The 14,507-nt window shown below is 39.6% G+C and overlaps 1 protein-coding gene across 1 annotated transcript in view; it reads left to right on the top strand.

The window, feature by feature from the left end:
- Positions 1–261: 261 nt before the first annotated feature.
- LOC104617840 (potassium voltage-gated channel subfamily KQT member 1-like) overlaps positions 262–14,507 on the top strand; it is a 22,568-nt gene continuing 8,322 nt past the window's right edge. Inside the window, exons 1-6 of the mRNA XM_010283267.1 lie at positions 262–323; positions 2,670–2,745; positions 9,764–9,858; positions 10,552–10,598; positions 11,394–11,455; positions 13,755–13,815. Coding sequence (XP_010281569.1) covers positions 262–323; positions 2,670–2,745; positions 9,764–9,858; positions 10,552–10,598; positions 11,394–11,455; positions 13,755–13,815 — 403 coding nt within the window. The remainder of the gene's footprint in view (positions 324–2,669; positions 2,746–9,763; positions 9,859–10,551; positions 10,599–11,393; positions 11,456–13,754; positions 13,816–14,507) is intronic.

Raw genomic sequence — 14,507 nt, forward strand, 5'->3', positions numbered from 1 at the left:
ATATTTAATAGCAAATGAAGCAGCATTCATCTTTTTGTCTCCCATCTCCGTGAAGCAGAACTCAAGCCCCCCAAATACTTTATCTCCTTCAGCTTTTGGGGAAGTCCTCTTTTGTCCCTAGCAGCAGAGCGACGCAGCAAGGGCTCACAGAACAAGGATACCACGAACTAGCGTTAGGCTAACTGCGTTCACCGGGACTCAATCCAAACAGGCAGCCATCCCAGATAGGAGGAGCGAATTTCCGTTTTTATAACACGAACCATGGTCTTGCAGTCAGATCGGCAGGAGCAGGGACCTGGTGAGAGTCTCGCTGAGACACCTCAGTAAGGTGTTACGAGGGAAGGGCCTCCCTATACGGATCCATCTGGAGATTCACAGATTGGTGCGTAATTACTGAGGCACAGTGGCTTTATATAAATGCACTTACAGTCTTAGCGATCTGTAGAGCTGTGGTGAAAAGCTGTATGGTATTAGGTTGAAAAGCGACCGTATTTTACACTGTGTCTGGAGAAAGTAATCTTTTCTGTCATTGCTAAAACTGAACAATTTCTGTAACAGAAAGCAACCACCGAGAGGTACTGTCTGCAAGTAGAAAATGAGAGCTTTTTTTGGTTCTGTTTTTGGCTTTGCAGGAGCTATTTGCCCACTAAAAATGTGAGTTTTCAGAAAGGAACGCCCCAGCTACACTTGCCATGCCCTTCAGAGGACAGACGTCCACCACTGGCACGTGCAGAACTTTTGTTTGCTGGGGGAAATTTGTCCTGAGGAAAAGCGTGAATACATACTAAAATTCCAGGTTGTATTTAACCGAAGAAGCTTGGGTAATACCGGGCCATATCATACCAAAGACCCAAATGTGTACAGAACTTAAATACGACTTTTCCATCCCCTAGTGAGTATAAATGCTATCAGGTTCAGTACAGGCAGAACGCACTGCCCAGGCACATCCCAATATGCCAGTATATCAGTATTACTAATAATAATTTTATGAAGATAAAACACCTGGATTATCTAACTCTACTTTTACTGCTGCTTCCCCAAAGCCATCACTAGAAGCCTGTTTTGGATGAGAGTTAGAAATAGTAGATGTTCATGCATTTAAAAAAGAAATAAAGATTGTGCAATAATGTCATTCAAGGGCATCTTGATAAGAGTAATAGAATGAGCAAGCAGAATAAACCATTGGCACATCTTAAATGTTTGATTTGATATTTTAATGTTAGTAAGAATCATAGAATGGTTTGGGTTGGAAAGGACTTTTAAAGACCGTCTAGTTCCAACCCCGCTGCACGGGCAGGGACACCTTTCACTAGACCAGGTTGCTCAGAGCCCCATCCAGCCTGGCCTTGAATGCTTCCAGGGATGGGGCATCCACAACTTCTTCTTCCAGTGCCTCGCTACCCTCATAGTTAAGAATTTCTTCCCTTGTCTACCAAGACTGTAACCCTGTTGTAGAAGGCCACCACATTTGTCAGGCACGATTTGTCCTTAGTGAAGCCATGTTGGATGTCACCAATCACCTCCTTATTTTCCATATGCCTCAGCACAGTTTCCGGGAGGATCTGCTGTAGTTCCTGTGGTTTTGGCCTGTAGTTCCACGGGTCTTCCTTTTTATCACCAACATACTTATAGAAGCTTTTCCTGTTGCCCTTGACGTCCCTGGCCAGATTTAATTCTGTCAGGGCTGCTCAGACAGTTTCTCTGTACTCCTCCCAGGCTACCTGTCCTTGCGTCCCCCCTCTATAGGCTTCCTTTTTGTGTTTGAGTTTGTCCAGGAGCTCCTCGTTCACCCATGCAGGCCTCTTGGTGTTTCTGCCTGACTTCCTCAAAAGAAAAATACAAAATTTTGGAAAAAAATACATCTTTTTTGGAAGCTTTGAAAGATATAAAATATCTGTTGCTTTTTATGAACTGTTTAAAAAATAATGTCCGATACTATGAAAATCTGTTATTTTAAAGTGCAAAGAGCAAATTAGTATTTTTTTATTCTGTTTTCGGTTCACGTGCATGTGAATGAAGAGGGGGATATATTTGTTTAAAGACCTTTCAGATTATTTTGTCTTTCTATATACTTATGGTTTCATTTTGGAACACATTTGTATGTAGATGTTGCTACCACAAGATCATTTGGATTGTTTAGCAGTCAACAACTCAAAAATCTGTAAAGTGTTTTTTTTTTAAATAATTTTTGGAAAAGAAATTTGTGTAAGTGAAGAAACATACTGTACAGAACTTGGGGGGGGCGGGGCTGGAACCACACAAAACCCCCACGAAAAACCCAAAAGCTGGATTTCTAGAGTGACCATGTAGAAAAGCTGTGCATGGCTGAATATGCAGCAGCGTGGTAGCTTTTTTGTGTGTGTGTGTGGAGATGAACTGGGAAAGATGGGTGGAGGTTTGCTTACACATAGGAGGAGGTTTTGTGGACACCTCTTTTTACTGTGAAATGTGTGCAAACCTAGCATGGGGCAGATAAAATCCTGGATTTTTATAGCCGCCTTGAAAGGTGGGGAAGGTCAGCATAATAGTGCGTTGTGCTCCCAGGCTGAATCACAACTACTTACATTACACATTCACGTGTTAGTGAAGCATTTACTGCAGACTCTTACATTTATTGTCTGGATGGAGATGCTCTTTCACCCCACTCACCTTCCTCGTTTTTCCCACAGGCTGCGAGAACACCACCGCGCTGCAATTAAGGTGATTCGTAGGATGCAGTATTTCGTGGCAAAGAAAAAGTTTCAGGTGAGTTGTGAATAGAAAGATCCTTTTCTAAATAAACCCTTTTATTCTCTTCATTCATTGTTCCTTTTAGAAACTTAAGAGACTAACACAATTCATTTCGGTAATGGTGAGCTACACCCACTATTCTCCTCCTCCTTCAATAGGGTGGTTGTTTAGCAGCAGGTTGCTCAACTGTGGATGCACTGGAAATAGGCTAAACTCCTGAAATGCAGTCTGAATTAAAATGTTCTTTTCTGCTAATGGACTTGACCCTTAACCCTTTTTTATCGCTGTCTCTTTCTCGCAGTGCAAACAGTCTCATATATCTCCATTAATTCTGAGCTGTATGTTACTGTCACGCTGAGTCAGTAGCATTAGAGATTAAAATAATACTCAGCCTTGTTTCTGTCTTTTACTTAATGATAATGAAGCCCTGATAAGAAACCGGGGTGGAAATTTGTTAGCGTATTGGAAGTTTTCTCCTTCCTTTTCCCTTCTCCCCTCTGCACAGGTAGGACACCTTCCTCCCAGTTTGCTGGGTATCGGTTCTCTTTACTCCTCTAGCCCTCACTGACGTACGTCTCCTGGGTGCCACTTCACTTGCAGTGATATTGCGATACCATAAGCATTTCACAGTAGCTAATTAACCTTGTTGCCTGATCTGAATAAAAAATTCTGAATGCAAGCTTTCTAAGAATGTGGTTTCTAAATCAATTTCATTAAGCCAGTAAAAACATGTGTCAACAACCTTCAGCTTGATTTAAACCAGGTGAATATATATATGTAAGAAATATATTACTATACTTAAAATTAATTAAGAAGGGACAATCTCTGGAGAGCAGGCTTCACAACTGAAAATGCAAAGAGAGAGAGAGTCTTAACTGTCCACATCCGTTTTCATATATGACCTCACCACTTCTGCTTACAATAGACTACAAAGCTTTCCCGCCCTTAATCTAGACCCAAAAAAACGCGATGGTGTCCTTTTTCCTTCCAATCTGAAGGGCACAACATTTAGGATCAAAAAGATGGTGATGATGATGGTAATGATGATGACTAACAGTCCAAGAGATCACTGTTTCTGTAAGGTGATGCTTGCTGCTACTTCAAAACCATGATTCTGACTTCCTCACTGAAATTTAGAAACACTGCCTGAATTCTTTATCAGTTTTCTGCTTTGAAGCTTTTACCAACCTTCATGAGCTAATTTATGGCTAAGGTTGCCTGAGCTTTTCAGAAATTTGTTTCAGTGATGTGTTAATGTGTTCAGACTGTCACCATTTAGGCTGAAATCTCCCATGATTGAACTCCGAGGGTTTTCTTGGAGCTGGTGCTTTCAGAAAATTTCTGCTAGCACATTTCACCCGTTAGTTTTATTAGACTAAAATTAAGAAAGGCACAATGTCTGGACTGCTTGAAAATAATTTTTATAGTTATTTTGTTGAGAAGCTCCTTAACACTTGCTGGCCAGCACTTGTAACTTGGCAAGCGACATACCCATTCCGGTGACGTGTCCACTGCTGTTCTGTGAAAAACTGCCTAAATGTGGCCAGTTCCATTAAACTTTAAATTATTCTCCTTCTAAAGCCTGATTGTGATCCTTTGCTCTGTGGTAATTACTGAATCATTGCGCTCATAAATTTAGATCATAAAATATTTGCCGTGGTATTAACTAAATTGCTTAGAAACAAGAAATCTACACATTATATATCTACCTCCCAAGTGGTATTTGTCAAAAACAGATTTTTGAAAATGCCTGAACACTGTGTGCAACATTATCCACCTGGCAAATAAATGAAACTCCCCTGCGGCAGATGATTTGATAGAAGCTGAAAAAGCATTTGACTGAATAGAATGGGACTATTCAGTTCATACTTAAAACTTGTTTGTACTCAGTCTCCCCGTTGCTAATCTGACTTCTCAGTTGTACTCTCACTTTCGCATCTGCAAAAGACCTGGTCTTGGCCATCTACAAAATCCCTCAACGAGGTTGTCTCTCACCCTTCTTTGGTAGTCTTTCTTCTTCCTGAGCTATCAATATTAGCTGTTACTAAAGAACTAACAATGTCAGTTAGGCAGAAGTGAAACGTGTCTCGAGTCACTCCTGCGTGCAAGTGATACGTTGCTGGTTTTGTCAGCAGCAGAATCTCCCAACAGGAACGTATGGGGGATATCTGATACTTCTCCGTAATTTCTGAACACAACGGTTATGACCGGGTTTAAAAATTTGGAGAGCACCAAAGGTACAGTTTTCAAAAGCACCTAAGTAACAATGCACAAAGTCACCTTGAAATTCAAGCCACAAGGTGCTTTTGAAAATCTCTCCTGTAATTAAGAGATAACCACTGTCATTATTCTTTCCTCAAAAGTGTGTTGTAAATCTGCTTTGTTCTATTGTGTGCACATAAAATAGTCATAAGAAATTAAAATGTTTAAACATGTGCCAAGTAATGACTATACAGTTGCTAATAACCAGTCCAATGCAATACCTTAAATTAAGGTAAAGCAGAGGATGCATTTTAAAAATGTATCTTTCAGCATTTAAGGGGTCTGCACAGCTGTTTTCTGGTAGATATTTGCCTTCTAACCTTTTCGTGTTCATGTGAAATGTATCTTCCTAAAAGAAAAATTCAGATATTTTTTTCTGTTGAAAAATTTTTTTTCTATTGAAGAAATCCAAATTCCAGCTGAAGTTCATTGGACTATTCATGCTTAAAATTAGCTGGAACATAAGTAATTCCAAGGCCAGCAATTAAAAGGAGTATTTTTTGAGAGATGCCTCTGACGCTTTTGGGGAGGGGAAGCTATAGGAAAAAGAGGAAAAGGAAAATTTTGAAAATAGGTCCCAGCATGAGCACTGCATAGTTCATAAACTATGCCAGCTGTCTGCAGGATACACCTGTATGCCTAAATTTGCCTAGATACATTTTTTTTTTTAAGAGTTTAATTAATAACAGGGGGTGATGGCACCACAAGGACAAAAGTCAGTTAGAAAGCAGAGTCTTCCTGTTTTAAAAAAATAAGTAAAATAAATAAAGAGAAGTTAAACAGGCATACAAAGAAATTTCAAAGGACATGAAAAGCAATTCTTTGTGAAGCATCACACTTGGGCATCATTTCCTCTTTAAAACAAGGGGAGAACTTTATGCTATATTTTAAAGTCCAGGTTTGAATGTAGTCCATATGATAATGTCCAAGTAAGAACCCAGCATAATATTATAAAGAATTAATACCTTTTTTTATGGATGTGTTTATGCTCTTGTAAAGTGTGTAGGACTGTTTCAAATTGTGTAGGAAAGATAATATTCTACCAGTAGTCACCACAAGTCTTGTGCAGCAGCTAAGGTGAATGACTCATGGTTAAGGAAGGATTCTGTAGATTATAAGGAAAACTACTTAGAAATGAATGGTTTTCTAGGCATTGTTCACCCCACCTACCAAAAATGAATTTAATACATTAGTTATAAATCAGATTTCTTTGGCACAGTCTAACCTTACAATTGAATTTCAGAAAGAAAATCACCATACTCTGTTATTCCATTAGCTGGATTCACGAGTAAATAACCTTTGTCTTCCAATTAGGAAAGTTTCTAAATGTCTTAAGACTTACGCACATGGATACAACAGTGATATCCAACACGGATCCAGAGACCAGGGATTTGATCTGATTTCCCATTGTCATTTTGAAAACTCTTTTTTTCTTTCCATGTAAATCCTTCCTGTTGAGTAAATCAATTTTCTTCTAAAATATGTTTTTAACTTGTGTTATGTTTTTCACCATGGCAAATATTGTATATATAGCATAAAGTAAAAATACGGGTTGTAGTTCAACTGATGATATGAGTAACTGTTGCCTGGTTTGTTACAATTTCACCGGAAAATCTTGCATTTATAGTCTTATAATTCATCATCTTATGTAATTCATTTGTCATGGTATGAATCATGAATTGTGTGTGTAATCTTTTCTAATCTCCATACTGGGCTGTACCAAACAATGTAGTTCAGAGTGTCCTGTGCTTCAAAGGATGTTCTACCCAATTTATTTGGCTGTTAGCTGGTTACATTTCGCAGAAATTCGCCTTGCACAGATTCCCCTCTCCCTTTCCCCCAGCAGGGTCTGCCTCCCTGCACATGCAGTTAGTAGGGAACAGCAATGGTCAGTGGTGCACAGTTAATGTTTGGCATTGGCTTTTTTGCCTTTTGCAAACTTCTGTATATGATGGGGGAAATTTTAACTCATTTTAAGAAGATTTTTGCCATGAGTATTGGTTAATTAGCAGAGGGACAAAAGTGAAGTAGAGAAGTTAAGGAAAGCTGTGGGGCTGGCTTCTACTTTTGTTTCTGCAATACTCATCCATTGCCTGCTGCAGATTTTTTCCCTTTTACAAAACTAACATGTTGACAACATCAACAGTATTTTCTCCTGGAAGATCAGCTTTCAATATGAAGTAATTACGGAATAATCAGTGCTGACTATTATATACCCTATCCTACTCAGAAATTAAGCTTCATTCATAAATTTTGTTTACTCCAGGTTTTCAGTTCTTATTTGAAACAGAAAGAAGCAGCCCAGTAAATGAAAAGCAGGCAGGGACATACCTACTCTTTCTACTGTCAGACACCTGCATCAGGATATGAGGGTGGCAGAAGAAAGGTCTGCATCTTTATTCTTACTGAAAAGCTATTCTGAGCCTGGATTTTTCAAGCTGATCTTGCAGATTTCTCTCTTGCTTATTTATACTAAAAAATAATCCAAGAATTCTTTTTTTTTTTTTTTTAATTTCCATCATCATGTTTACAGTACTAGTCCATGGAAAGACTTCCGGACTTATGCTATCGTTGAATCATATTTCTTTCTTTGTGGATGTTAGTTATGATTTATACATGTGTAAGTATGCAGGGTTCTTGGGAATTCTTTGGTGTGCTCTTTGGTTAGATAGAAGCAATTCCCATTCTTGTTTAGCCTTCCACTAGAGAGTATCTCACATTCACCCAAGATTTGCAGTTGGCTTTGGGGAATCTGGCAGACTGCAATGTAATTTGTTTGATGAAGTGGTATTATTAAAGTAATGATTATTAAAGTAATGATTCCTAAAATGTGGGCGCTACCTCCCAGGAAGGTGAAAGGGGCTGCATTAAGGTGCCACAGCCTGGTTTTTATATTGTGTCCTGCTTTGCTTTGGCTTACAAACGAAGGTATTTGTGGCATGGAATTGAGGAAATCCTGCAGCATGTGAAATAAGGTTAAAGCAGTGCAGAGACATCGCCTGCTTTTGAAGTACAGGTGACAAAATATTTCTGAGACCTCAAACGGGATATGAATTCTTGTATGTTAGAAGCTACCCGTGTAAAAACTTTTCCTTGTACTCAAAAGGTGCAAGAAAAGAAAAGCTGTAATTCAGTGTTACCAAGGTTTTTACCAAACCTTGAAAATTATCTACAGCATATCTGTAGACAGCATAATGAATGAGTCAGACATGTAGAATCATAGGATAGTTTGGGTTGGAAGGGACCTTTAAAGAAGGTCATCTAGTCTGACCCCCTGCAGTGAGCAGGGGCATCTTCAACTAGATCAGGGTGCTCAGAGCCCCATCCAACCTGACCTTGAATGTTTCCAGGGATGGGGCATCTACCACCTCTCTGGGCAACCTGTGCCAGTGTTTCAGCACTCTCATGGTGAAAAATTTCTTCCTTCTATCTAGTCTGAATCTGCCCTCTTTTAGTTTAAAACCATTACTCCTTGTCCCATTGCTACAGGCCCTGCTAAAAAGTCTGTCCCCATCTTTCTTATTAAGCCCCCTTTAAGTACTGAAACTCTGCAATAAGGTCTCCCTGGAGCCTTCTCTTCTCTGGGCTGAACCCCAACTCTCTCAGCCTTTCTTCATAGGAGAGGTGTTCCATCCTTCTGATCATCTTTGTGGCCCTCTGAACCCTCTCCAACAGGTCCATGTCTTTCCTGTGCTGAGGGCTCCAGAGCTGGACACAGTACTCCTGGTGGGGTCTCACCAGAGCGCAGTAGAGGGGTAGAATCACCTCCCTTAATACCTGCTGGCATATCATTTATTGTTACTGTGTTTTTTGACTGGTTTGATTAGCACCTTTAAGAAAAAGTTTTCTACCAAATCGTAAGTACAGGTGTTACTGTTCTGTCTAATGTGTGAATTTTACACCCTACTCCTCTCCTCTGTCCTCTTCTCTGTTGTGTTAGAGCTTCATTACTGCTTCTAATATGTAGCTCTGGCACTGATCGGACTCCAGTCTCTAGACGTAGGATTAAGATATTTTTAATTTGTCGCTGCGCTTCGACAAGTTCATTTATTTACTTTCCAGTTAGTCTTGGTGTTTATTGATTAAAATTATGGTCTTTAATAATACACAAACATGGTTTTATTACTAATAGGTCAAATTACGGCTTTCCCATATATGAAGTGAAAATTACAGACACAGGGATTTCTCCCTGGTCATCCCTTGCACCAATATTTTCCCAGTATTTCCCAGTAGATTTGAAAGCTCAGCCACTCTTTCTGGAAGTGGAAATCAGTCGTGCACCTTCAGCCAGGACTCTGCTTTAACCTTCCCATGGTTAAGAGCTGAACTGAGGACTCCAGCTGTCTTGCTGCTGACTGACAGGGCTTGCGTGTGTGAAAGACCTCTTTGCTATTCAGTGGCCAAGGAGTATGAACCTTATTCCCAGAAGAAACTAGAGTGACCACAAACTTCTGAGCCAAGTGCCGGTTATACTTTTTTGTATAAAAGAACTCAGGTTCTTTTGGCCCCAAGTTCAGTGGATAATCTCTTGCAAGGCATGCAGACCTGCAATAACAAAAAGGTGGATGAAATCAGAACAGTCATAATTATTCCACCAAAAGTGTGTGATCATGGCAACAATCAAAATATCTCAAATGTTTACACAGTGTTAAAAGCAGGGTTAAAAGAACTTACTGTTTACTCTTGAAAAAAAATCTACAGGACCATAGACCATTCTTAAATCCCTGTGGCTTAAAAGCATGCGTTTTGGTTTTTTTTTTTTATTTTACAGCAAGCTAGAAAGCCCTATGATGTCCGAGATGTTATTGAGCAGTATTCTCAGGGTCACCTCAACCTGATGGTGCGAATCAAGGAGTTACAGAGGAGGTATGTCAATGAAATTCTGTCTCTGTATCTGTAATCACCAGCAGAGGGATATTTGGAAATAAGTCGATGATTTGGGCTGGGGATCAAAAACTGACAGGGTTACAGGTGCCATATTGGTAGGACTGTGCAAAGTTACAGAATATAAAATGGCATTCGAGTTCTCTTTTCACACGGGAAGGAAAAGGCAAAGAGCCTAAAAATCTGATCATTGAGACTTACAATTTTCATTATACTTACGTGCATTGCCTCAGCCCCTGCTAGCTTTGACTATACACTGTAATCCCTATATGTTAGGGGCTGTATTATACGGGCAGAATGAAATACTGTTACCTGCTCTGGTAGAATTGCACTTAAGAGCAAACTAAGAGGTGACAGATAGATGCAACAAATAAGCCGCAGAAGAATGAGGAAAAGAATAAAGAATGCTGTTCACATGGAAAAGCGATGGGCATGGTAAAACTTTACAGTAGTTAAATAAGCTGAAGACCAATCTAAATCTAATCCAATTTTGTTTTGGGTTTTTTTTTTAATTTCAAGCAATTCTTAGCCCAAAGCTTCACTACTACTACAAACCAGAACTATTTGAACTTAACTTTGTTTGTTTGTGAAGAGGTCCCCCCCACTCCAGCTAGAGCAAGTGAAGAAGCTGGGTCAGACTGATAAAAGCTAAAAATGATTGTTTTTGGTTTATAGGTTGGACCAATCCATAGGGAAGCCATCTCTTTTTATCTCTGTCTCAGGTAAGTTAATATGAAGGATGTGTCTGAAGTTAATCTGATGAAGGTATAATTAATGGAAAATACTTGTTAAAATACTTTTTATTTTGTTCCCAAATTTTTAAACAGTGCCAACCAGTTGTGGCCTGAATATTTAGTCATCAACACCTTTAAAATAGGTTTGTTCTTCTTTAGATATTTAAATCACCTACTTTCACTGAAGTTTTCAAGATGTTGGCTCTAATCTCTCCAAGACTCACCATTTTTTCAATAAAATGGCATGCTATGATTACAGAGTTCCTATGAAATCAGTAATATTCACATAGAGATTTGATAGCTTTGAAAAGAGACTGGAAAGGAGCACAAAGTACTAAGCTTGTTTGTGACAAGCCTGGTTAATGAAAACTCTCTGTTAATGTCATTTTCAAACTCATATTTCTATATAGTTTATAGGCAAAAAAAAGATAAAGTGTTACCAAACGCATCGTTCAAGTTGGTTGTAGAGTTTTTTGCATAGAGGCAGATTGTTTTTAAATGGCAATTAAAACATTAACTAAATTGGGAACAGTTTTGTTCTCCCAGGTTAAAGCATAAAACTAAGGTTGAAAGTGCCTTAAACCCAAGAACTATTAAAAGCCATGGCGTGGGCTAATGCTATAAAAAGAAACAAAAAGCTGCTTTTAAGGAATAGAACTACCAGCCTGGCCAAGGTGTTCAGTTACACTGCGTTGGTGGGCTAGTTAAACACACCCTGTTGTGGCTTGCTCCTATTTTGTTATACCACCATATATTAATTTGAAAATGTTTCTTGTTCCACAGAAAAAAGCAAAGATCGAGGGAATAACACGATTGGTGCCAGGCTGAACAGAGTGGAGGACAAGGTAAGTCTCAGTTAGAGTGGCAGTGAATGAGGACAGGGTCTGTGATCCAACAGTGCTTGTTTCATAGGCTGTGGGGAAAAATTCAGCTTAAAATAGAGTTGAATGCCCAGCTTTTCCAGGTGATGGAGCGTAATTTTTGTGGCAGATTGCATTTTTGGTTCTTTCCTGTCATTTTAACAGAATAAAAAAACACCAGACTTTAATTGATTTCGGTCTCTGTTGGGACTCACTTGGGTTTTTGATTTTTAATTGTGTATATTACACATGTCTCAGTGCTCTATTTCCTTCCTCCTTTGGTACCTCAGTATATTACAGTCCCTAAGATTTCCCGTGACCGTTGCTCTGTTGTTTATATAACTCCACCTACAATTCCTCAGAGCGCGCGATGGCAAACCTTGTTCTGTCCTGGTTTTCATTCCTTATGACAAATGGAGTTTCTCCTTTCAAGTGACGTGAAGCCAGAAAAAATCAGACTCGTTCTATAATCTCAAATTAACAGTTAAATGCTTTGTAACCCTTTATTTCAATGCTAGCTGTGCTTGAAAGACAACATGACAAGAGGAGCTGTGTCATTGTAAAAAATACAGGTTTGCCTATGCTGGTATTAAGGAAAGAAAGGGAGAGTTAAGAGAAGTGGTTTGAATCTTTTACTGATCTCTTACAGTGATTTGGTGAGGGGGTGAAGGAATTTCTTTACCTTAGGATTATTCCCTTCATGTACCTAAACCGTTCACTAAGGAGTGAAAATTTTTCTTGAGGAAAAGGTCTTTCAGAGTGTTTCTGCTACAACTGGAAGTATGTGATAACGTCATGAGGGATTTGTTCTGAAGAAATACCCAGCAAATACGCTGCAAACCAAAAGAGGTGTGAGCAACGCATCGCAAGGGATGCAAACCGAGCACCCTGATCTGTATTGATTCACTTGTGACGTATCCGTTCCTTACACATTTCTCCTTAAATACTTAAGAATAAACTTGAGTGATAGTACTCAGAACTGTGCTTCAATCTGTCGGAAATAAGTGGCATTTTAAAGGCAACCGGTGCCTTTTGGTATATAGGGTGACACACAGAAAGGGTGAAGGAGAAGGTAGAAGGTACAGTGCATTTTGGACAAAGAAGAATCGCTGTGCAGTGCTCGTCTGGATCTGTGGTTGCTAAGTGTTCTTACACATGGAAGCCCTTTCAGAAAGTTTGGATTACATTTATTTATTTTCTCTCCGTAATGTCAACTAAAAGTGTGGAACACTAAAAAATGTCTTGTGACTTGTGACAAAGAGCAATGACTTTTCAGTTTGAACAAATAATTCTTAAATGACAGCTTGAAATAGCTTCTCTGTGCTATTTGTAACATCTCCAACGAGCCTGGGAAAGCTTTGGTGTTGTGGAGATAAGCTGTTTTGGGGTTATTAATTACTCTTTTTACATCCTTACAAATAAGTATACCGTGAATTTATAGTGGCTGTTGTTTTATGTCTTGTAATGGGACTGTAAAACACTCCCTGTTTAATTTTAGTATAGCCGGGTTAAATTTTAGCCTTGTTTTAAGTAACAGACCATTCTTTCTTTGCAGTTGCATGAGGTCATCTGTGGTTTCAGAGTTGTATGTTATCTGCCCTATACAGCTAGTCCTATCTGCAGGAATTTTATCTGAAAGTAGCTGAAAGACTAAAAATAGAGAATTTCGGTTGGACTCGGCAAACAGTGGTATACATGACAACACACTGGCAATGGCGAAATCACATTTTTGTTGCAGCTGCAGATGGCGGCCAAAGCTATCTTTTCGGTATTTTTGCTCTCAGAGATTGGCCTTCTCTTTCCCGTAAAGGACACGTTATGCCTTCAACATACAATTAAACCCTTTCTGAGCTGAGCACTGTATAAAGGACATCTATATCGACTGGTTTCAAAGGTGACTACGTATTTTAAACAGTTACATCCCGTTTGGCTTGTGAGTTAGTTTTGAATCTTGGACTTCTGACGGAGAGATTTTTAGGGGTGCAGGCTAGTGTTAGCATCCAACCACCTTTTGTGCATTTGAAAAATATCCTTTAAGTCATTCTAGAATGAGCCGTAGCCTTCTGAAATTATTTGGACACTCCTGCTACAGCAAGAAATTACGTGGTACTTCCCCTGCCACGGGGATAAGCCGAGTTCTCCTAATAGATCCTTCCCAATGATCGTTGGGATGCTCCTTGCAGCGGAAGGCTGGTGTACAGTTGTCAGGAAGTCTGTGCTAAAGCAGAAAGAGAAGAAATCCTGAACTTTCATTTTTTAAACTTTTGAGTGCTTCTGCTTATAGATGTCTGCTGTCAGCAGAAGATCTGCGACTTGCACATCACAGAGGCGGAATCCAGTTTTAGGTATGTTCCTATAGGCTTTTTGTGGAGGTAGATTTTAACTTGAGAAGCTTTTACAAATAAAGATAATTCTGCCCTCAACAGTATTTAATCATGTTCCTGGGACATCATGTCAGTCTTGCAAAGCTTTTGTACTTGCGGCACGAGCAGACATGCTCTAGAGGCGTATGTGCGGCTGGCAGTACAGAGGAGATGGCATGTGAAAGGGACGTTTTAAAAATAAAATGCTTAGAGTCAAACAGCAGTGTATTGGCAGGAATTACGGTACTTGATGGCAAAAATCTGAATTTCCAAGTATTGAAATCAGCAAAAAATGTTATTTTCTTCTTTTACATTTACGAACATGTTCACGTGAGAGAGAGAGTCCTGTAGAGTCTGTTCATCTTGTGTGGTGAGTGAAACTTTGACCGTGTAATACGTACAGTTTGTGATAAAGCAGCTAAAGACTGTTTCCTAATACGCAAAAGCCGGGGGGAGGAATCACGCGTGCAGGAACCTTCCTGCAGATCCCTTCCCGCAGAGTTTTGTCATTTTGGCAAGCGACTGAAGAGGCGGTTTTGTAAACCGAACTAGCAACTGCACGACCCAATAGGCCTTTATGACAAGAAATCCCAGCCCGACGTGTAATCGCAGCACGTTTTGACTTCGCCGTTTTTCTCTGTCGCTTGCAAAGGGGAGGGTGGCAAACGCTGCGT

The sequence above is a fragment of the Phaethon lepturus genome, unplaced genomic scaffold (genome assembly GCF_000687285.1).
Source record: "Phaethon lepturus isolate BGI_N335 unplaced genomic scaffold, ASM68728v1 scaffold9233, whole genome shotgun sequence".
Classification (NCBI taxonomy): Eukaryota; Metazoa; Chordata; class Aves; order Phaethontiformes; family Phaethontidae; genus Phaethon; species Phaethon lepturus.